At 38.5% G+C, this 23,266-nt stretch overlaps 2 protein-coding genes across 2 annotated transcripts in view; both read right to left on the bottom strand.

Moving 5' to 3' along the window:
- LOC307183603 (UDP-N-acetylglucosamine--peptide N-acetylglucosaminyltransferase 110 kDa subunit-like) overlaps window positions 1-18,062 on the bottom strand; it is a 30,824-nt gene extending 12,762 nt beyond the window's left edge. The window contains exons 1-2 of the mRNA XM_079916325.1: window positions 17,676-18,062; window positions 9,319-9,491 (exon numbers count right to left, since the gene is read on the bottom strand). Of these exons, the coding sequence (XP_079772451.1) occupies window positions 9,319-9,426 (108 nt within the window). The 5' untranslated portion in view covers window positions 9,427-9,491; window positions 17,676-18,062. The remainder of the gene's footprint in view (window positions 1-9,318; window positions 9,492-17,675) is intronic.
- Window positions 1-23,266, bottom strand: part of LOC307183920 (uncharacterized protein) — a 284,255-nt gene that overhangs the window by 70,646 nt on the left and 190,343 nt on the right. The gene's annotated exons all lie outside the window — the stretch shown is intronic.

Here is a 23,266-nt window from a genome sequence, read left to right as displayed (position 1 = left end):
GTGCTACTGGCTTGTAACTCTACTTTTTATTTCTTACATGATTGAAAAAACAAATGCATAAAATAATCATAAATCCATGTTATTGGGCTCACAAAATATAAAGGTGTAATTTGTGACAACAATAATGTAAGGAGGAGGAATGGAACTGTAGAGGAACAGAGTTTCTGTGTGCTATTGAAGTTGGTTTCAATTCAAATGATATTGGTTGAACTTTAGAAGGGTGAATGTAATCTTCTTGATAACCACAAAGAAAATATCAATAGACTATATGCAAAAAGAAATGAAAAAGGAATCAAGAGTTCACTACAACAAAATCGGCTAAGCACAGAAGAAGTCAGTAATGGAGTAAATGAAGGGCAAAAAATGCATAAGACATACAGAAAACAACCAGGAAACAGACAGAATTAAGTTCTTCCTCATCAGTAATTTTTGAAAAAGTGGATTAAGCTCTCCAATAAAAAGATAAATATTGGCAGAATGGACTTTAAAAACATCCATAATCCGAGTATATGCTGTCCGCACAAAACTCACTTGATTTCAAGAGACACAAGTTGGTTGAAAGTTAAAGCACAGAATAAAATATCCCATGCAAACAGTAACAAAAAGAAAGAAAGAGAGAGAGAGAAAAAGGAAGGAAGGAAGGAAGGAAGGAAGGAAGGAAGGAAGGAAGGAAGGAAGGAACGTAGATCTGGGATGGCTACGTTAATATCACACAAAATAAACTTTAAATCAAAAACTATCACAAGAGGAAAAGGAGGCCACTATATGTTGATAACAAGTTCAATCTATCAAGAAGATATAACAACTATAAACATATATGTACCAAACATCCCCCAAATACGTGACGCAGACATTGACAGAATTGAAGGAAGAAATAGATAGTTCTAAAATTATAGTTGGAGATCAATACTTTGCTTTCAATAATGGATAACACATCTAGACAGAAGATCGGTAGAGAGGTAGGGGGACTGAATAACACATTTAACCAACTAAACCTAACAGCCATATATAGATCACTCCACTCAACAACAGCAGAATACACATTTTTCTCAAGTACACATGGAACATTCTCCAGGAAAGACCATATGTTACGCCACAATACAAGTACCAATACATTTTTAAGAAACTGAAATCATACAAAGTATCTTCTTTAGCCACAGTAAAAGGAAGGTAGAAATCAATAACAGAACCATTGGTAGCCATTTCCCATCATGCCTGCCACACATGATATAAAGCAATGAAGGGAAAAACATACTTGACCATTTAGAAAAGTGGGAAAGAGGACATATCATTGACACAGAGTGTGTGCTGTTTCCCGTTGTCAGGGATAGAAATAAATTAGCATCATTTATTCATTAGTGTGTTAATTTCTTGGTCAATCATTGCGCAGCCAGTGTTTCTGCCTGATGGGAAGATTTCCTATACTCAGTGTTGAGTGGAGACAACCTTGAAAGGGACATTTAAAAGGATTATACTGTGATGGGCCTAGCAGTACCCTTCCTCCTATGCCAGTATTTAGGCTGGGGTATTTCCATGCAGTGTGTACAATCGTAGGCCCCAGGTCACCAGAATTTAGTTGGATTCGTTTTGTTAACACATTCCCTCAGTACTTTGTCTTTTATTTCACTGTTGCATTTACTTCATTCTTTATTATCACTGCGAAACAACTGTTTCCTGTTCAGATGCCAAAAAGTGGGTATCAATACCTCCTGAGTTTTACACATCACAGATCTGTTTTACATATCAGAGACAGAGACAGCAACTATTTCCAATGACTTTGAGACATGCTTTGAACATGTGATTAACATGTGGAGTGTTGAAATGTGTGTCGAGCTCATTATACTTGCTCTAAAAGGTTTCAAACTGCAAAGATTTAAAAATCTTTATCTTTGAATAGTTTTCCTGTGCTGTCTCTTTGTGTCAGACTGTTAATGTGCAGTCTGGCACCTTCAAATAATGTGGCTTTGTAACCAATTATTTACATGTTTTAATCACAGAGAATCTTTTTTTTTTAATAAATTTATTTATTTTTGGCTGTGTTGGGTCTTTGTTGCTGCACATGGGCTTTCTCTAGTTGGGGCGAGTGGGGGCTACTCTACATTGTGGTGTGCGGGCTCCTCATTGCTGTGGCTTCTCTCATTGCGGAGCACGGGCTCTAGGCGCTGGGGTTTCAGTAGTTGTGGCACGCGGGCTTCAGTAGTTGTGGCTCATTGGCCCTAGAGCACAAGCTCAGTAGTTCTGGCGCACGGGCTTAGTTGCTCCGTGGCATGTGGCATCTTCCCAGACCAGGGCCCGAACCCATGTCCCCTGCACTGGCAGGAGGATTCCCAACCACTGTGCCACCAGGGAAGTCCCCACACAGAGAATCTCAAGGTCAAAATATACAACTCGATTAACTACACTTCCTCCTGTTCACATTTCCCTCATCTTTTCTTCATCTTCTGTCTATGTTTCCTTGGCCCTGTTTATATTAAGTGCTTTTGCCATTATATTTGATTGTCTGTATTCCGGTGAGTTACCACAATGCTTTATGAGACATGGTAGGATATAAATGCATTTAAGTTTTATATATATATATATATATATATATATATATAAATAAAATATATTTTTATATATATATTTTATATATATATATATATGTAGTTTGCTTGAATGCAGTGTTTTTTGTTTTCTGTACTGAATTCATTAGCATGGGTCGGTATAAAATTTAGCATAGGTCAATATGTAATTTGTAAACTAATAAGGTCTTAAAAGTGAGGAATTAAGTCTTTTAAATTTAATTATTTATTGTAAAGAGCAGAATAGCATACATAAACAGGTGCCTAAGGAAAATTTGTATTCTAATATGGAACTCTCATAAACACCTATTTTTTTTTCTTCTAATGGTATGATAGTAGGCCATTTGATTATTTCTATTTTTATGGCTTTAACTTTAGAACAATGAAATATTTGTAAATTTTAAAAAGTATTTTTCTTTATTTGATGCGGCTAGGATACTAGAGAAATGAAAGGTCAAACACCTATTGAGGAATCCATACTTGTCTATATATTGTGTACTTTTATTTCAATAACTGATTTAAAATTCCTAAAAGGATGCTATAATAAGTTATTACGCCATTTTACAGACTGAATTAAGTGAATTTCAGGGAGGTATGAAACTTGCCAAAGGCCATCCAGCTGCCAAGCGGTAGGAGTGAGAATTAAATCCGGGTATACCTATCGCCAAAGTTTCTGCTCATCTCTTTACATCATCCACTTTTAATAGCGAATGCTTTCCTGCGTACAAATATGACTGAGGTTTCCAGACAGTCAACAGTCCTTTGTAATCAGATAGAAAAATTACTGTTGATTCTCTAAAGACATATTCCTTTTCCATTAAGTGACTTTAGTTGTTCAAATGATACTTCCAGACAGTAGTAATCATACAGTTGGGGACTAAGAACAGAACTCAGGGATGTGTCTAGCAGTCAGTAAAGACCAACTGGGCTCACTGATGATATTTACGGTCATTTCCTCTAGACTAACATAATCTTATTAATAAGACCCTAATAATTCACAGTAGTGCCCTTGCCTGATTGTTTGTTCTTCTCCCTCTATCACTCTCTCTTTCCCCATATTATTATTATTTTTGGCAATTTTTGGTGAATTAAATTCAGGGATTAGTATTCAGGAGTACTCGTCACAAAAGCAGAGAATCTTAGCTCACACCAAAGGAAGAAAATAGAGAAAAAGTATAAATTATATGAATACACACACATACACACATGCGCCAACTATATGCTGCACTTCTCCAAAATCTATTCAGTATCTGCACATTTACCGTATATTAGCAGTAAGACCAGAAATGAGCGTAACGCTCTGTTTACAAGGCACAGAAAACAGACCCAAATATGGAAATTACTAGCAATGAGAATGGGGAAGAAAGACTACAACAAGGAATGTAGATGATATTTTTGTTTCCTAGCTATGATGCCAAATATTGAACTTTCAACTTGAGACAAGGAGGCCATAAAAAGTTGTATTAGTTTCCTAGAGCTGCCATGACAAAGTACCAGAGACTGAGGAGGTTAAACAACAGAAATTTACTCACTCACAGGTCTAGAGGCTAGAAATCTGACATAAGTTGTCAGCAGGATTGATTTCTTCTCAAGTATCTCTTCTTGGTTTGTAGATGCCATGTTTTCCTTTTGTCTTCACATGGTCTTCTCTCTGTGCATGTCTGTGTCCTAATATTTTCTTTTTATAAGGACACCAGTCATATTGGATTAAAGCCCACCCATTTGACCTCAGTTACCTATTTAAGGGCCTTATCTCCAAATACAGTCATATTACGAGGTATTGGGGGTTAAGACTTCCACATATTAACTTGAGCAGGGCACAATTCAGCTGATAATAGAAGATAAGAGTAATTTAAGCAAGTAAGTAACTATTGTTTACAGTGAGTTGCTTAAGGATATGAATTTACTCAAGAAGAAATTACATAACACTGTACGTTATACAAAGATATTAAATTAATCATCATAACATCCTGTGAGATGGGCATTAAATTAGACTAAGCAAGATGAAGCAACTTACCCAGAATTGTATAGTTGGTACTTTCCAGAATTTAAACCAGGTATTTTCCCAGTTCCATTCTACGTTATATATTCATTTCATTATTTGAAATGAATTTTGAGTCTTCATTTTGCTTAGTTTCTGAAGTTATATGGGGATAGAATGGAGTTGGATATTTTCAGTGACATTCACACATGGGGAAGGAAATTGAGTGCAGAAGCTTCAGCAATGTTTCCATGGAGAACACTAACAACAGAACCAGAAACACCGTTATCCTTTTGGTTCAGTGATCTTTCCTGAAGCACTACAAGAATCAATTTTAAGAAGCCCAGTGTTTTCCAAACTTTCACCAATGGGCTCTGTAGGGTCCTCTAACAGTATCTAAGAGACTAACTAGTTTCTCATCCCAAGCCACTTAAGACAAGGAGTTCTGATTGTTCTCTGTGAGGAAATCAAGTGACAATCATAGCTGGTGATTTAGGATAGTTTCTTCAGGGCCCAGGCAAAACCTAATACACAGTAATAATCATTGTTAACTGCATCTTTGACAAGGATTAATCAGGTATCAAAGAGGTCTATAAATTGGGAGAAGTTATGATCAAAGAGAAACATAGACCACAGATATTTAATTAATTCTCAATTTTTTATGAGTTTAACTTTGGTTAACCTCATTTTCCTTCTTCTAGACAATTTCCAATTCGTCTCCACAAAGAGACCAGAATAATCACCTTCCAATACAAGATTTATTGTGTTGCTTTAATTTAAAGCATACAGTGACTTCTACATTCACTCCACCAAGTTTTGCCAGGAGAGAAAAGGAGACGTGATATTTTGTCTTGAATTAGATATGCCACCATACTTGACTTAGCTCATCCTACTGGAAGCACTTTGAGGGCAGATTCTACAGTCTTGTCTTACATCCTCTACGGAATCAAGCCAAGGGAATTACACACAGTTACAGCTGGAAAAACATTTGTTCTGGGTTAATACTTTTAGCCTTTACCACCAAGACTTTATCACCAAGACCTATCTTTACAGTCTCTAAACAGGAGACCTTCTTGCCTTCCCTTTTCACATTGACTAGGAAGGTAAAGGGAAGAACTGAGAAGTACCCAAAGTCAGCTAGCAGCCAGCACAGATAAATCATCGGTGGAGATAGTGTTTCTTTCAAAAGATATAAACATAAGAGGAAGTCCTAGTGTTTGAAACAACTGTGCATAATAAAATTCCATGAAAACCTAGAAATCCAGATGCAGATCAGTAACATATTGGTTAAATAAGCTGTTATGTTCATGCAGTGGACAAGTGTACATACATTAAGAAGAACGAGATACTCTTTTCTATGAGATTCTCTTTTCACTGAACTCATCAGTGCTGCAAACACAATGTTACATAATACTTTTTCTTTAACATTATATCAGGCATCCTCATCTGGTCCTGCATTTATTGCCAGTGTTACTAAAGTCTATCACTTACCTCTTTCTGTTTTAGACATATAATTTCTTCTTATTTTGGAAGCATTCATCAATCCCTATTTTACTCTTTCTTTTAAATTACAAATGAATATTGAATTTTACAAAATATCTTTTGGGGGATATTTCAAGTGATTGTATACTTTTGCTCTCCTTTGACCTTGTTATATGGTAAATTATATTTTGTTATTTTACATTACGCTATTTATTATATATTGTATTGTTTATTAATGACACTTATTATATTATAATTACATTATTTTTAAGGTAGCATTTTGTTTTAGATAGACAAAACAACCAGTGGAATAGGAAGCATCTTAAAATTAGATGCAAGAGCATAAGGGAATTGAGATTAAAATAAAATTCACGTTTTGGATCAGCAGCAAAAATTATTCAACAAAAGTGCGAAAATATGGCTATGATAGAATTACTAAATTCTAGATACAGCAACCAGTTAAAAGTTAAAAAATAATGAAAGTGTAAAAGTATCAGAAACCTGGGAGACTTGAAATAAATTATTCATGGGGAATACCTTTCTAAGATACAAAGAAAAAAAGGATACATTTAATTATATAAGAATTAAAATTTTCCTCATGGCAAAATGCACTACAAAGGTCAGAAAACAAGCGAAAGAAATTGGGAAATATATTTAGAAATGGATATGCCTTCTTTACAACTTTTGAGAGAAGCACATGTTTCTTTTTCCTTTAACCTGTTATGTGGGTATTAATCTATAATGTAAGTGCATGGTTCCTTTCCTTTCATCTGTAATGTGAGTGTCAACATGGGGCACTGTTTCCAAGCACAGACTTTGGATGTTCCTGTACTGGTCCCGTCACTGACCATCCACAAAAACTTACAAATGTTGCTTTACTTTCCTGGGGGTTAGAGTCTTAGCTAAGAAATGGAAGCAAAATAGAACTTTCCCCCAGGGATGATATAGAAGGTTTAAAGGAGTAAATATGTAAGTGACTTAGCACAGTGCCTAGTACAAGAGAGATCAATGTAAGTACTTACCAAGTTTTTAAAGAGACAGATGAAAGAAATAAAATGTGGTGATTTCAATCTATTGATATATATTCTTGACATTAAACTACATTGGATGACCTAACTTGCTCATGCTTTTTCTTACTCTAGTGAACTTGGGTAGCTAATATCATAGTTTAAAAGTTTTCCTTTTATATTTACAAGTAAATTTGACCTGTAAATTTCTTTTTCCTTACAGTCCTAATCTATTTTCAGTATTAGGATTATATAGACTTCATAAGATGAATAAAGGAGCATTCTTCCTTTGCTACTCCCTAGAAGTTTTTCTTTGTTAATATTGATGTTATCTGTTTAACAGAAGTTGGATAGAATTCACCTCCCAAATGATCTGGCCGGGTCTGGTATTTTCTTGGTGAAAGACTGTAAACTATTGACTTAATTCCTTTACTGGTGCAAGAACTCCAGCTACAAATTTCCTCTTGTGTCAGTTTTGGTAAACTTTAGGAGCTAGGAAATTGTCCACTTTACAGAAATGTTCAAATTTACTGGCATTTCATATATTCTCTGTTTGTACTCTCTGCTATAACATTGTCCTGATTCTTTCCGTATATTGTTTACTTACGTTTTTGTTTTGCTTAATCAAAGTTTGTTTTTTTAAAGCTTTTCAAAGAATATTCTTCTGACTTACTAAATCACCTCAATTTTACACTTTTTTCTGTTTTATTAAGTTCTGCTCATATCTTTATTGTCTATTTTTCTATGTTCTCAGGGTTTATTGTTTTACTCTTCTGATGTCAATTAAAACACTTGGTTATTAATTTTAATAAATCTTTTTACTTATAAATAGTTGAACTTTTTGAAGGTTCCAGCTTAGTTGTACGTATCTAAGGGTCAGCTCCTCCTCATAGTTGCTGGCCTAAGGCTTAGTTCACCCTATAGCCATGTATATATTGACATTTTTTCCCCTCGACTTTCTGTGTTTTGCTACTTCTCACTTCTCTTTGCAGAGAAGCCCTTTGAAATACCCTTAACTTATGTTACAGCCAATAAGGCTTTAAAATACTGTGTATTTTTTAAGATAAATCAACTTATATAATTAGGCAGGAAATCTGATCTGCCATATTTTTAAAAACAGCATAATTTCATTCTTCTCCACGATTAATCTGCTGTATTACACGACCTTCGAGTTTTTAGCTTTATCAATGACATGTACTTTAAAAATGTTTGAAAGATCCTACCCAGTCTTTTAAAACATCCTTGCTCCTTGTTTCAGTTCTAGTTTTATGTATATTTTCTGCCTGGCACCTGATTATTCCAACATCTGATGGATGGCCTTGGGAATCTAATTCTGCTATTGATTGTTTTTGCTGATTCTCTCCACTTGTAGCTGATTTCTTCATTATTGTGTAAATTTAGATCATGAGCTCACGTTTAGCTAAACTTTATCTGTGGGAACGCTATAGGCCTGTGTTGAAGGTCTACCTCTCCAGAAAGGGTTTAGTTTTGTGTTTAGAATACCACCGATTTGGGAGCATTTTAAGTTAATTTCTTAGCTTCTGTTTGCAAGACCGCAAATAAATTTGCAACCCAAACACTGTGAACACAGATCTGCGGTTCAGAATTCTCAAGATTTCCTACCTGTTTCCTACCCAGAGCAGAGGCCAAGAGAATTTGGTCTTAGTCTCCCTTTGCCAGCAGATATGTTTTTCTCCTGGCACACCCTTTCATTAAACGTGAAGCCAGGGATAGATAGGTTTAGTTCTAACTTCCCATCTAGTAGGGATGGAGTCTTACCTCCTGCCTCCCATGTGGTCATGGCCATTTAAAAACAAGTCTCTATACCAGGTGTGTCATTCAACTACGGCCTGTATTCCAAATCCAGACAGCTGCCTATTTTTTATGGCCTATGAGCTATGAATAATTTTCACGTTTTAACTGGTAACATTTTAAATGGTTACCTAAGTACCTAAATAATATCCTCAATTTGGCCTCTTTGGTCTACAAAGCCTAAAATATTTGCCATTTGGCTCCATAAAAACAGGATTTCCAGCTTCTGTTCTAAGCTATCAAGATCTTCAATCCACTCTTAATATAGCTATAACTCTCACACATGTACCACCCTTCCTTCATGGGTCCTGGACATTTCGACTGCACACTTCCAAAATCAACCACGCACTTAAAAATAAGTTGTGTACATTTAACCTAGCATACCTAACGCTTTTCTTTTAGGAGAGTTTTTCAAGTAATCTTGCCCACCGTATTCTTCAGAACTTCATTAATAATGGCAAAAAACTGGGCTTACCTGGTGGCGCAGTGGTTGAGAGTCCGCCTGCCGATGCAGGGGACACGGGTTCGTGCCCCGGTCCGGGAAGGTCCCACATGCCGTGGAGCGGCTGGGCCCGTGAGCCATGGCCGCTGAGCCTGTGCGTCCGGAGCCTGTGCTCCGCAACGGGAGAGGCCACAACAGTGAGAGGCCTCCGTACCAAAACAAACAAACAAACAAAAAACAAAAAAAGGCAAAAAATTAAAACAACTTAACATTCAACAAAAATGGGAAATGTTCATAACAATTATAGAAGCACATACAGTAGAAAACTATAAACTGTTATTGAAAGAGTGAGACATAACTTTTTATTCTTAGAGAACTATGTTTATTTAGGTCCCTTTTGTTTAAATAAGTATATTTCTGTGTATGTATGTATACAGTCATGTATTTATATACACATACATTATTTGTATGATATATTTATATAAACATATGAAATACATACCTATACACATACCTTTGATTTATATTTGTATACATACACAGGAATATCATTATACATTATATATTTATATACATTGAACTGAAAACTGGTAGTATACATATATATCGTGTATAAATGTGTGTCTACGTGCATGTGTAGAAAAGCAGGTTGAGAGATATGGAAGCATGAGTTAGACAGGGTTCAAGATTTTAAAAGTAGTTATGTGTAGGTAGTGAGGTTAAGGCCCATTTGATTGAAAATATTGCATATTTTTACATCAATTGTTATGATGACCAGATTCCTATGTAAATAAAATTATAAATAGCTATACATACTCGTATGTGTAATGTATAACTAAAAGATATATAGTTTTATATATGTATTATATTTATACGATATAATACAATTATACTAATACATTATATATTGTGTCATATAGAATATATTAACTATAGTGTATTATATCAGATAATAATAATTATATATTTCTATATTATGATATAATTGTTTTATAATCAATATTACAGGATATATCATATTAATATTATGAACATATTAACCATAGAAATACATTTCATTACTCATATATTTTGTATATAATATATGCTAGGCAAAAATATATATTAATATAATACATAATTGTTATACACTAATATAAATATTAGTATATTACATTTATACATCAATATAATATTTAATATTGGTACATTTATATTATTTTTAATATATACATAGCTAATGCTCTTTAAAGCCATCTGCTACAAGTAGAATAAGACCAGGAGTATGGCCAAAGCAAATTGTAAAAATATTAGATTACTTATATTCATTTATATGTCATTTTCCTGGAATCTGCCTCTGGCTATTAGAGAGGACACACAGCAAAATCAACAAAAAGTGCCCAGGACATAGGATCCTTTCTTCATTGGAACCTCAAAGGAAACACAGTGCTATTTAGTCCCCCTTCAAAGAGCCAAGAGCAAACCTTGAAGCACCCAGTAAAAGCCAATTCAAACAAAAACGCTTTTCCACTTAAACTGGAAAACGTTAAGTTCCCAAGAGACCCCCTACATCAACCACTGAAGCTCATTTGGCAGTAAAAACAATAATGTTCACCGAACAACAAGAAACGCAAAACAATAGGTGTTTTACCAAAAACACAAAAAAGCAGCTAATTGGTGTCTTTCCTGTTTGAGAGAAGGGGGTGGGAAGTGGGCAGAAGACCTGATAGGAAAGATAAAAAGAAAAGGAAAAGGAAAATAACAGTTTCCAGTTTGACACTCAAGCTGTCTTCTGCATCCATTTCGTCAAGACCACCAAGTCAATGTGGAGGCTTTTTCCGCCTTCCCTTTTCTTTTCATGAGACCGATCACAACCAGCACTGCAGATTCCATCCAATTAAGGAATGCTGTTCCCTACATGTGTGAATGAGCTGTGAGTAAAGTACTGAAGTAGAGGACACCTAAAGTGAAACGATTTCATGAATGTCCACGTGGCTGAGCAGCAAGTTAACCTTTCATAGACGTGCTAAAGAAGAAGACTTGGGTTTTATTTTATTTACTTTTCCCTGGACTGTGTTGAATGACTATCATCGACAAGTTCAGGCTACTTTTTGCTGAGGATTAATGCACTGGGAGAGCTGAGAGAACACTCAACGGTAGAGCTGTCTTTTTCTTGACCAGTTCACCTTAGTTTCCCAAACTCCAAGTCTTTCCCTAATTCTTTCTCCTTTTTATTGTAGTAAAATGAACATAACACAAAATCCACCATTTTGATCATTTTACAATTCACTGGAGCATTCAGTGGAATTTACTACTGTCACAATGTTGTGCAACTACCACCACTGTCCAACTACAAAACATTTTCATCACCCCAAGAGGAAACATACACCCATTTTGAGGAGTCATTCCCTATTTCCCTCTCTTCCAAACCCCTGGAAACCACTAATGTATAATATTTTCCGTGTGTGTGGATTTGCCGCTGCTCGACATTTCATATAAATGGAACCATACAATATAGAGCCTTTCGTGCCTGACTTCTTTCACTTAGTTGCATCCATGATGTAGCATGTATCAGTAATCCATTCACTTTTATGGCTGAACTCCCTGATCCTGTTTTCTTCATACTGTTTGAATACAAAATTTAAAATAAGTTGAGAGTGAAGCTCTGTTTTAAGGGCACATCTACGAGGCCAATTCTTTTAAAAAAGGTGAAAAGGGAGATATTGTTGTGAAGTGATAATCGTTGAGAAGCCTCAGCCAATTTGATAATGAAAAGTTTGGGAAATGTTGCAAAAAATTATCTGCTTTATATTAAAAGCCTTTTAAGCAAGGATTCAGGAGATTGTCTGTTTCTTGCAGGTAACTTAAATGAGTCAGAAGGAAATAACTGCGCTTTAAAACAGATTTTGAAAGGATTCTATTTATTCTTAATAGACGAATGGGAGTACAGGTAGTTCACATCCAATATGGACTCCCTGTCCAAACACTGTTTATAGTTTTAGCCACCACTATCGAATTACATTTCTTGAGAGTAAGGCAGCCCAATTCCTGCATATTACTTTTTTTTCTGCATATTACTTTTTAAAATTCATCTATCAAATCCATTAATATAGTATAAACAAGAAATGTTCATGTTTCAGTGCAGTTCAAATATCAGGTATAAAGAACCACCAGCAAGAAAAAGAATCCTGTATCTCTTGCCAGAATGTGGTCAGCTCTGGGGTGCTTTGCTAGCTGAAACACACTTTCATTGTTAAGAGGATAGAGGCTGTTTAAGAGGGATGAGAGCCAAAGAATGTTAACTACGTGTATGTGTTAAGAACAGTGCTAGGTTATCTCATATTCTATATCAGCCAAGGCTCACCATTTTACATATGTGAAAAGCGAAGTTAAAAGTGTTTTAGTAGGGCTTCCCTGGTGGTGCAGCGGTTAAGAATCTGCCTGCCAGTGCAGGGGACGCGGGTTTGAGCCCTGGTCCGGGAAGCTCCCACATGCCACGGAGCAACTAAGAGCATGCGCCACAACTACTGAGCCTGCACTCTAGAGCCCGTGAACCACAACTACTGAAGCCCACACACCTAGACCCCGCGCTCAGCAACAAAGAGAAGCCACCACAATGAGAAGCCCGCGCACCGTGACAAAGAGTAGCCCCCGCTCACCGCCAACTAGAGAAAGCCCGCGCATGGCAAGGAAGAGCCAACGCAGCCAAAAATAAATAAATAAATCTATTTTTTTGTAAAAAAGTGTTTTAGTAACTTACTAAAAGGCACGCAATCAGTAAATCTGAGCAAGAATTCAATCCCAAATCTGTCACACTGAAGTTTAAGCTAATACATGAGATTAATAAAAACAGCACTAAATTAAAAGTTCAGAGATATTTTTAATTTCATACTCTTTCACTAACGCTCTTTGGAGATAAATCATTTCTTTTATATGGGCCTTAGTTTTCACAACTATCATAGTTGGAAGCTTGACTAGATGATCTGTATGTAGTCTTCCAATTCTAAAATGTTCCACTCATTTGGATTCCTACAATAATTGCCCTTGCGATACATGCATGCTGCCACCAAGCAGCCGTACAGACTATTAGTTCCTCTTATATCCCTAGTGGGGAGTGCATTTTGACATCAGACTTACCGGTCAACAGTACAACCTGTTACTATAACTATAAAATAACAAAATAATCTGGTATTATTTCCTGTAAAGCAGAAGCTTTACATTGTCTGTGCATCATATCAGAATCACCTGTAGGTTTGTTTGGTTGTGTTTTAACATCTTTATTGGAGTATAATTGCTTTACAATGGTGTGTTAGTTTCTGCTTTATAACACCTGTAGGTTTTTAAACATAGAGGAAATCCATAACCCATTGAATGAGAATCTTCAGAGACAGGACATGGGCATCTGGATTTTTGGGCTCCCATCATCCGTATATTTTATTTTATTTTATTTTTTGCCTATGTACAGTATTTGTCACATCCTCTTGAATCTTTAAATGTTTCTTTTTGTTTTAAAATTTTAGAATATTCCATCATCTTCACCTACTTTTCATAAGGTGTTATCTGTTATGTTTATTCGATCTTGTGCTTCTCCTGGTTAAGTCTTCTTTTTTTCCTTTTTTTTGGTGGGGGGGGCCCTGCCTCATGGCTTGCAGGATCTTAGTTCCCTGACCGGGAATTGGACCCCAGGGCCCCAGCAGTGAAAGCGCCAAGTTCTAACCACTGGACCACCAGGGAAGTCCCAAGACTTCTGTTTTAAATGACTTTTTTTCCCACTCTAATTCATTCCTGGGATCAGTTTCATGTTTGAACGTTAAACCAACCTTGCATTACTAGAATAAAGCTACTTTGATTGTGATATATGATTGTTGTACATACCATGGATACAGTTTGTGCTTCTGTTTACACATTTTGCATGCATGTTCAAAAGAGAAACTGGCCTGTGATTCTATTCTTGTAATATTCTTTTTAGTTTTGACCTGAAGCTTATGTTGGCCTTATAAATATTTTGAGCAATATATACTTTTCTGTTTCCTGGAAGATTTTTATGTAAGATTACCAATATTTCTTCCCTAAATATTTGGAAGAATTTACTTGGAAAGCCATTTATCCCTGGAAATCATTTTCTGTAAAGGTACTTAATTATACAAACAACTTTTGCAGTAGATATAGGTTTTTGAGATATGTTTTCTTTCTTGGGTTAGTCTTGTTAGCTTGCATTTTTAAAGAATTTGTCATTTTTGATGAATTTTCACATTTATAAATTATCATAATTTTAACAGCTTTATTGGGATGTAATTTACATACCATAATTTCAACACTTTAACGTATACAATTCAGTGGTTCTCAGTGTAACCACTAAAAGACTTGGGTAAGCATCACAACAATCCAATTTTAGATTTCTGTCCCCCCACAAAAAACCCATTACACATTAACAAGCTTTTTTCAATCTCCTCAACCCTCTCAGCCCTAGGCAACCACTCATCTACTTCCTGTCTCTACAGATTTGCTATTCTGGGCATTTCATATAAATGGGACCGTACAATATGTGATCTTTTGTGAGTGGCTGCTTTTACTTTACATAATGCTTTCATGGTTCATCCATGTTGTAACATGGATCAATAGATCATTCCTTTCTATAGCTGAATGCTATTCTATTGTATGGATATTCCACATTTTGTTTATTCATTTATCCGGTTGTCATTTGAATTATTTCCACCTTTTGTTTTTAGAAATATGCTTCTATGAACATTCACGTACAAGCTTTCGTGCAGACATAAGTTTTTATTTCTCTTAGGTATATATTTAGTAGTGGAACTGCTGGGTCATAGGGTAACTCTATGTTTAACACTTGCAGGAACTCTCAAGCTGTTTTGTAACATGGCCGCACCATTTTACATTCCCACCAGCAATGTATGTGGGTTTCAATCTCTCCTCTTACAGCCTAGCATGTCATCTATGCTGGAAAACGTTTCACATGTAGTTGAGCAGGATGAGTATTTTACTGTTTGGTTGAGTGTTCTGTAAACATTTATTAGGTCTTGTTAATTCATAGTCTTGTCCAAGTCTTCTATATCGTTGTTGATCTCCTGCCTAACTGTTCTATCCATTTTTGACTGTGGAGTACTGAAGCCTCTACCTAATGTTGTGCAATTATCTATTTCTTCCTTCAATTCTTCATGGATTTTGGTATTTTCTTCTTTGTTTATTTTGGTTTTACCTTATTCAGGGCAAATATGGTAAAGATTTTTGTATCTTCCCTTTCTTTATCATAAAATGTCCCTTTTCATAGCTAGTAACTTTTTTGTTTGTTTTAAAGTCTATTTTTTCTGGTATTAGTATAGCCACTTCAGCAATGCTTACGGTTGCTATTTGCATGATGTATATTTTTTCATCCTTTTACTTTGTACACATTAGACTTTTGAATCCAAGCAGTGTCTCCTATAGAAAACAGTTTTTAATACCCAGTTCGACAATATCTGCCTTTTGATTGTATTGTTTAATTCATTTACATTTAGTTTTTATTATTGATATGGTAGGATTTATTTATGTCTATCATTTTACCTTTGGTTTTCTACATGTCTCATGTTTTTGCTTTTTTGTTATTGTTCCTCCAGTTTCCTTTTATAGTAAGTAGATATTTTCTACTGTAACATGTAATTCCTTTAATGATTTTTAACCACATTGTTTGAGTAATGGCTGCACTAGGGCTTATGTAATACATCTCAGAATCTCTTCAGATTTTTACTAGGTTCATTCCAGATAGAAACAGAAACTGTACGTTTATAGAGCTGTATGCCTTCCCCTCTTTTTTGTTTTTATTACATTTATATATGTTACATACTTAACAACATATTATTATAATAATTACTTCTCACAAGCTTATTTTTTCAAAGAGCTTAGAGAAGAAAGTTGAGCAAATAAATATTTTTGAGTTTGTCGGGTTAATCTATTTACCATTTCTGGTTCTCTTCCTTTCTTCCTGCGGATTCAGCTTATGATCTACTGTCATTTTTATTCTAACACAGCTTTGTTCTCACTGCCTTCGTTGTGCCATATCATCAAAGATATGATATTTCTTTATGTTATATAGAGAACAATCCAAATATAGTCATATTGTTTAGGCACTTACTTTTTAAATTAGTTAAGAGAAGAAAGGAGAAGAAATTTGAAATTACAGTTATCTTTGATAATTCCCTACACAACTGCTCTAGTCAGCATTCTTTGTTTTGTTCTTATGGCTTGAGTTACTGTCTGCTATCATTTGAAGAACTTCCACTAGTATTGCTTGTGAAGCCCGTCTGCTAACAATGAACTCACTCAGTTTCTCTTTCTGTTTCTGAGTTATGGTGAAGTATTGATGATAAGTTGTGGAGTGGTAGGAAAAACTAAAATGCGATGTGCTGTATGATGTATGTTTCACTGAAGTGTCTTGGTCAAATTCTAATGATTTATGATAGAAATCACATAAAGCAAGCATCACAATTCTCCAGGAATGTTCTGTAGAATGCTAATGTTAATGATGAATATGTGATCCCAAATCTTTCACTTGTATTGCCCTTATCTCATTAATTCTTCTCCCAACAATGCCATAACTAGAGTTGAGTTCTAAAGTGTACCTTCCTCTTTTCCAATAGAAATGGTCCCACAATTTCAGAAAGTTCTCAAAGGTGAAAAAGTGCACACGGCGTTTATCACGTTTGCAAATGCCAGTGAAAATGCTAAGGTAACACTGTCCAAAATGCAATATTCTTCTGTGAGGGCACCCAACTTTAAACAAATACACATATTCTAAATACAGCTTAGATCTGTGACATGTTTTGGCCAATGAAGTGTGAGCAGACATGATGGCCTTCAATGAGCAGCAGAGGCCTTAAATAGGCTTGTGCAGTTGGGCTCACCTCCTATGTTTCAGTGAACTTTGTGAGAAGACAGGGCCTGGGAGCCGCGGCCTCACAGTTGGGCTCCAGAGGAAGGTGTGTGTTACAGACCTCAAACTGACCCAAAACACGGAGCAAAACCAGCCATCTAGAGGCCTAAAAGAGAGCCACTGCAGCTAGCCAATAGGTCCAAGAAAAATAAATTCTTGTTTATGGAACTGAGTTTTGGGTCGATTTGTTCCAAAGCATTATCAGAGCAAGAGCTGACTAACACAACATCCTCCAAATCATTGTTATGTAAATGGCTGCCAACATGCCTACAAGTAAGGCAATCGTGTACTCAAATTGTGAGAGTTCTTGAACTCTTGGTGCCTCTCCAACACAATGTACATGGCTAAATTTCCACAAATAAGTTCACTAATACACCACAAAGATCTCCCTAAGCTTTTATTAAATGTAATGCAAAGTTCTTTCTTTTCATTTTCTGCTTCTACATAGTTAAAATGCTTTTTATCAATGTAAAATGGCTCTTACCTTTTGGCTTCTGTCGTGAGAGTCTTTTGAACTCTGAAACACTGTAGGATATCACCTATAAATGGAATCTAAAACATACAACAATTGAACGAATATAACAAAAAAGAAGGAGAGTCACCGATATAGAGAACAAACTAATGGTTGCCAGTGCGGAGGGGGAGGAGGGGGCAATACAGGGGTGGGGAAGTGAGAGATGTAAACTACTGGGTGTACGACAGGCTCAAGGATGTATTGTACAACACAGGGAATATAGCCAATATTTTGTAATAACTGTAAATGTAAAGTAACCTTTATAAAGGATATAAAATTTTTTTTAAAAAGAAATCATACTTAAAATTCGAAACAATTTAAATGTCCATCAACAGGAAAATGCACATATAAATTATTGTATTTCCCTACATGGGAATCCTACGTAGCGAGGAAAGTACATGAACTAGACAGATCTTTACGTGTCAGCATGGATGAACCTTGCAAAGATAACACTAAGTAAAGCAAGTAACAAGAGAAAACAAAATAGAATACGATATGCAGTTTAAGAATACTTAAACATGTAGCCTACATAGAAAGACATCCATGCCAGTGATGGAGACCAAGTTCAGAAGAGTGGTTACCCAGGGTCAGCTGGGGAGTGGCTGTGTTTGGGAAAGTGGTCACACCAGAGACTCTTCAACAGGAATGGTAATGTTTCACTTCACACGCTGGCTGGAGGACGGAGGAGTGTCTGCGATGTTATAATGTGAGCACGCTGCATGTAAAAGCCATTGCTGACCACATCTAGGGGAACTGATGCGTGGGAGCTGGTAGTGGGTGGAGGCATCAAGAAGGTGGTGGTAGAAGAGGAACGTTGTACATGTAACGCCTAAGGCCTGACCAGAGGACGACCACTGCTCTAGAAACTGGACACAAATCCAACTTCTACGGCCCATCTTAGAAGACAAACTGAGGCATATTTAAAATTTTAACACTTTATGTGCGCAAAAATAGATTCAATTCACGCACCACAAAGCGGAAGAGGTGAGGAGCACTCCAGCCACAGGAGCTGCAGAGATGTTTATTTTAAAAGGGCAGAAGCAAAGCAAGGAAACGAGTGATTTGCTATGGCTTTAACGCCTAGTTGGTGGTTTGTGACTGGGTGTCCTCAGCGGTGTTCGTCACCCTGAGGCGCTGACAGGCTTAGATTTGGGTTGGTTTAAGTAGGCGGCCGCATCGCTAGAGACACCGCAGGCTAATGGCCTCCTTGCAGGGTTAATTTACTAACACCAATTGTCTGAGTCCTTCCTCTTACTCAGTCACTTCACTTCCTACGCCTCACTTTCTCTTCTCTAAAGTGGATATTCAGTAGTAAATTCTCTGTGGAGGTGTCAGGACAAAACAAAGTGATTATTAGGAACCACGATCATGTCCTGAATGCACGGAACACGTCACCGTTTGCCAACCACCGTGTCAAGTCAGCAGAAACGACAGAAATTAAGAGCTCTCCGCAGAAATTCACACACCTGTGCACCAGGTAAGGGACCACAGGCAGACGTTCACTCAGCCTTTCCTGTGTCCCTCACGGAGTTCACGCTCTCTCCTGGGCGGGGCGAGCACAGACACTTTGCGGGAGTTTAACTACTTTTAAAATGCGCTGATACAACCATGTCTCACTTTTGTTTGGATCAGTCAGCAAACGCTTTTTGGAAACCCCAAATTCTCCACACCTCCTACCTTTCGCGCTGCCCTAGTCTCGAAGCTGCCGACACCGCTCCTCAGGCCGCGTCGTCATGGGAGGCGGGTCTGCGTGCTGCTCCTCAAGCCGCGTCGTCAAGGGAGGCGGGTCTGCGTGCGGACGCACGGCGAGCGCGCAGAAGTCCTCGAGCCCCGCCCCCACGGGCCCGCCCGGAGGCTTAAACCGCAACCCCGCGGCTCGGGAGGGCGTTGATGCCCGCGCCAACACCAGGCCGCGCGTGGGCTCCGGAGCGCGGCATGGAGGGCCCGGCCTAGCTTGGGCCCGTGGCCCTATGTCTTCGGGCCGCAGCCGCCGGGCGGTGGGCGCCCGAGGGGCCGGGAGGCGAGCCGGGGCCCCCAGGCGGGTGTGGGCATCCTGTCTGCAGCCAGCGTCCCCGAGGCCGCGCTCAGGCCATGATCACTCGGTGAAGCTGCGCCCGGACAGCGCGGCCGACTCCTTCTCGCGCTCTGAGGACCTGTGCGCGCTGCAGGACTCGGTGCCTCTGCCCTCCGTGCGGGCTTCCCTGAGGGAGGGCCTGCTGGACTTAACGCCGACTGCCGCCGCGGGTAGACTGGGCGCCGCTCCTGAGCACCCTCTGCCCCTGATCTGTATCCAGAGCTTCTTCCAGCCACGGCTTGTCGAGACAGGTTTGTACTTCCCGCTTCCAGGGGCCCTCGTGTGGGCGCTGAGAAGCGGGGTATTAAATGGTTAAAGGTGGAGGGTGGGCACTAGACCCGATGCCCAGTGCCCGGATGTGCGTGCACTAGACGGGGCGTGTGGCCTAGGACTCCTGCCAGCTCGGTGACCCCGGCCGGGTGCCTTAAGGCTTCAAGGTCTCAGTGTTCTCATCTGTAGCATGGGCTTAACAGGACCCAGCCTCCGTGGCGGTTACAAGGATGCACTGTGTTAATGCTTCTAGACTCTACAAAGTAGAACACTTAGCACAGTTTGGAGCATCGTTAATTGTTGCACAGATGTTACCTGGTCTGTTGAATGACTTTGCCTGGTACACACCAAAGCGGTTAGGAAATGGATATATCCCAGCTTCATTTCGTTTCCATTCAAACAGGGCTCAGGAAAAAAAAATTTTTTCCAATAGGTGTATCGTATATAGTGGAAAGAGCACCGGTGTCAAGGCAGCTTAGGGTTTGAATTCCAGGGCTTATGCTCTCTGTGGCCTGGACAGGTTTCTTTTGCACAATCCCCACACTTGTAAAATGACATTAAAAACCACTCTTTCTGTGGGTTCTTAGAATTAATTAAGCAGGTTATGTGTGTAAAGTATCCTGGCACTTGAATGAGTTGTCAGAACCAAGGGCTGCTGGAGACGATGCTTCTGCCCTAGGTAATCTTCCCTTCTACTGGGCAGCAAGTAAACACAAGCACAGGAGTCAGTGCTCTGGAAGAAGTGAGTTCTGCTGCTACAGAGCACAGAATCTCTTTTTTCTTTGATTTAATTTTTATTCTATATTGGAGGATAGTTGATTTACAATATTGTGTTAGTTTCAGGTGTACAGTAAAGTGATTCAGTTATACATATATCCATTCCTTTTCAGATTCTTTTCCCATACACTTTGTTACAGGATATGGAGTAGAGGTCCCCGTGCTATGCAGTAGGTCCTTGTTGATTATTTTATATATAGTCGTGTGTATATGTTAATGCCAAACTCCTAATGTATCCCTCCCCGCCATCTTTCCCCTTTTCAGAGCACAGAAACTTGAAGGGAAAGTTCAGGGTAGGATTCTTGGAGGAAGTGCCGTCCTTTCTAAGGATATGTAGAAGCTCCTGGGGTGGCAGGAGAGAGCAGTGTGTGTTGAAGTTTGAGAAATGTAAGAAAATATGGCAAAACTAATGTACAGGACTGGAACTCAGGGTTTGGGAAAGAAATGAGAGTCGATACTGAAAACTTAGTGGGGCCCAACAGAAAGGCGCCTTGTTTGTCCTGTCAGAAGTTTGGATGTTTATCCTGAAGGCTGCGGGAAACACCAAAGAACAGTGATTTGGAATTCTGGTTTAGAGGCTCACTTGGACCTCCATGTGGAAGGCAGTTGATTGGGTGCTGGGTGAATTGTATTCTAAGGGTCCCACTTAAGTTATAAAAGGTGGGACCGGGTTTTGCAGATCTGAGAGAGAATGGGTGAGGCCTGGTGACCAGTTAGAAAAGGGAGGGCAGCAAGCGTGGGTGACAGTTTACAGCTGCATCTTTTTGAGAGATACAGAGCACAGTAGAAAGGGATTGGGTGTGGCGAGAGGATCTTACTTCATCTTCAGTGCTTTAGAGGGGCCTGGTAGATAGGTCTGGCCCAAGGCACAGATGTGGGCTTTTGGGAGGACAGGTGTTTGAAGGCATGGTAGAGACTTAGGTTATCCACAAGAATATCCAAAGAATCATAGGTCTGAGAGTTTTTTTAAGTGGGTATATTTGAGGATGTTTATAAGCTGAGAGAAAGTAGCCAACAGAGGAAGGGTGTAAAGATCTAGGAGAGGAAGTGATTGTTCATTTGTTTTTGAAAGCTGAACACTTATCGTGTGCCTGGCCCGTTTCTAGGATCTGGGGTTCACACCATCTGTTATCTCTTCTGCAAGGACAGTTCAATTCATGCCCCGGTGAACAGAAGTCAGATTATTCTTTGCATCCCATTCAGGTGTAAGAACTGTTTTGTACCTCTGAAGGGAAGCAAGCTCTATCCTTTGGTCACCTGCTGATGATAATAGCATTGGCTGAGACCTGACCATTTACAACGAAGGCACTTCTGTAGGTAATAAGTTCCAGGAGGGCCCGAACTGAGTATGTCTGTTTCAGCATTTAGCATGGTTTAGCATCTGAGAGGCCGGTACATTATTGGCATATAGTAGACTTAAAAATGAATATTTGTGGATTGTCTGAATGAGTGGATGTGTGTGATTCACCTCCTATTTGCAGGTCCTATGCCCTGCAATGGATTTTCAGTGTCAGGTTGTGAAAGTATTTATGACGGGGATTGGCATTGTTCCCTATCTAATGGATAAAGATTACACATGAAAGGACTTTACACTGACATCCTAAAAGCCTCATAGGAATTACTTAACAAAAAAATAAAATTGGATTCTGTATAATTTCTAATTTGTAAGCTGGCCAGAACACTGGTATTTCAGCCAGTCCTCTGGTAGTTCCGATGACGTCCCCATGATCACCCAGGCATAATCAGAATGGCTTTAGGATTTGGGAGCCAAAATGTTCCTCAGTATTTACGGCTTTGCTCGTCCATTTAAGAAAATGGACTATTGAAAAAATAGCTTCAGACACAATATGGCATTTTATGATTTAGCATGAAATCTGAGAAATATAGAGGTTATCGGAAGCCTGCAATGGTAACGTTCCCTCTGCTATTGAAGTTATTGTCTTTAAACAAAGATTCTACATCACTAATGCTATATATATATATTTTATGATATTCAGGTTAATTTCCAATTCTAAGGAAGTAATTGGTTGGTTGGTATGAGAGATGGTGTGGCTTCCAAAGGTGAAAAGTATTATTTTGTTGTAATTTCCGGCTACCTAAGGATGGGAGAGGCCCAGGACACTGCAGTCAGTATATTATGTGGAGCAGGTTATATTGTGGTTTATTTATGAAGTTTTACATGTTTATTTTCTTCTTTGCGGTACGCGGGCCTCTCACTGTTGCGGCCTCTCCCGTTGAGGAACACAGGCTCCGGACGCGCAGGCTCAGCGGCCATGGCTCACGGGCCTAGCCACTCCGCGGCATGTGGGATCTTCCCAGACTGGGGCACGAACCCGTGTCCCCTGCATCGGCAGGCAGACTCTCAACCACTGCGCCACAAGGGAAGCCCACATGTTTATTTTCTATGCAAGTTTGTGTGCTCCTTTTTGAGTTTTGGTAG

This window comes from Stenella coeruleoalba (assembly GCF_951394435.1).
Source record: "Stenella coeruleoalba genome assembly, chromosome: 3".
Lineage (NCBI taxonomy): Eukaryota > Metazoa > Chordata > Mammalia > Artiodactyla > Delphinidae > Stenella > Stenella coeruleoalba.
This window is presented reverse-complemented; position numbering and strand designations above follow the sequence as displayed.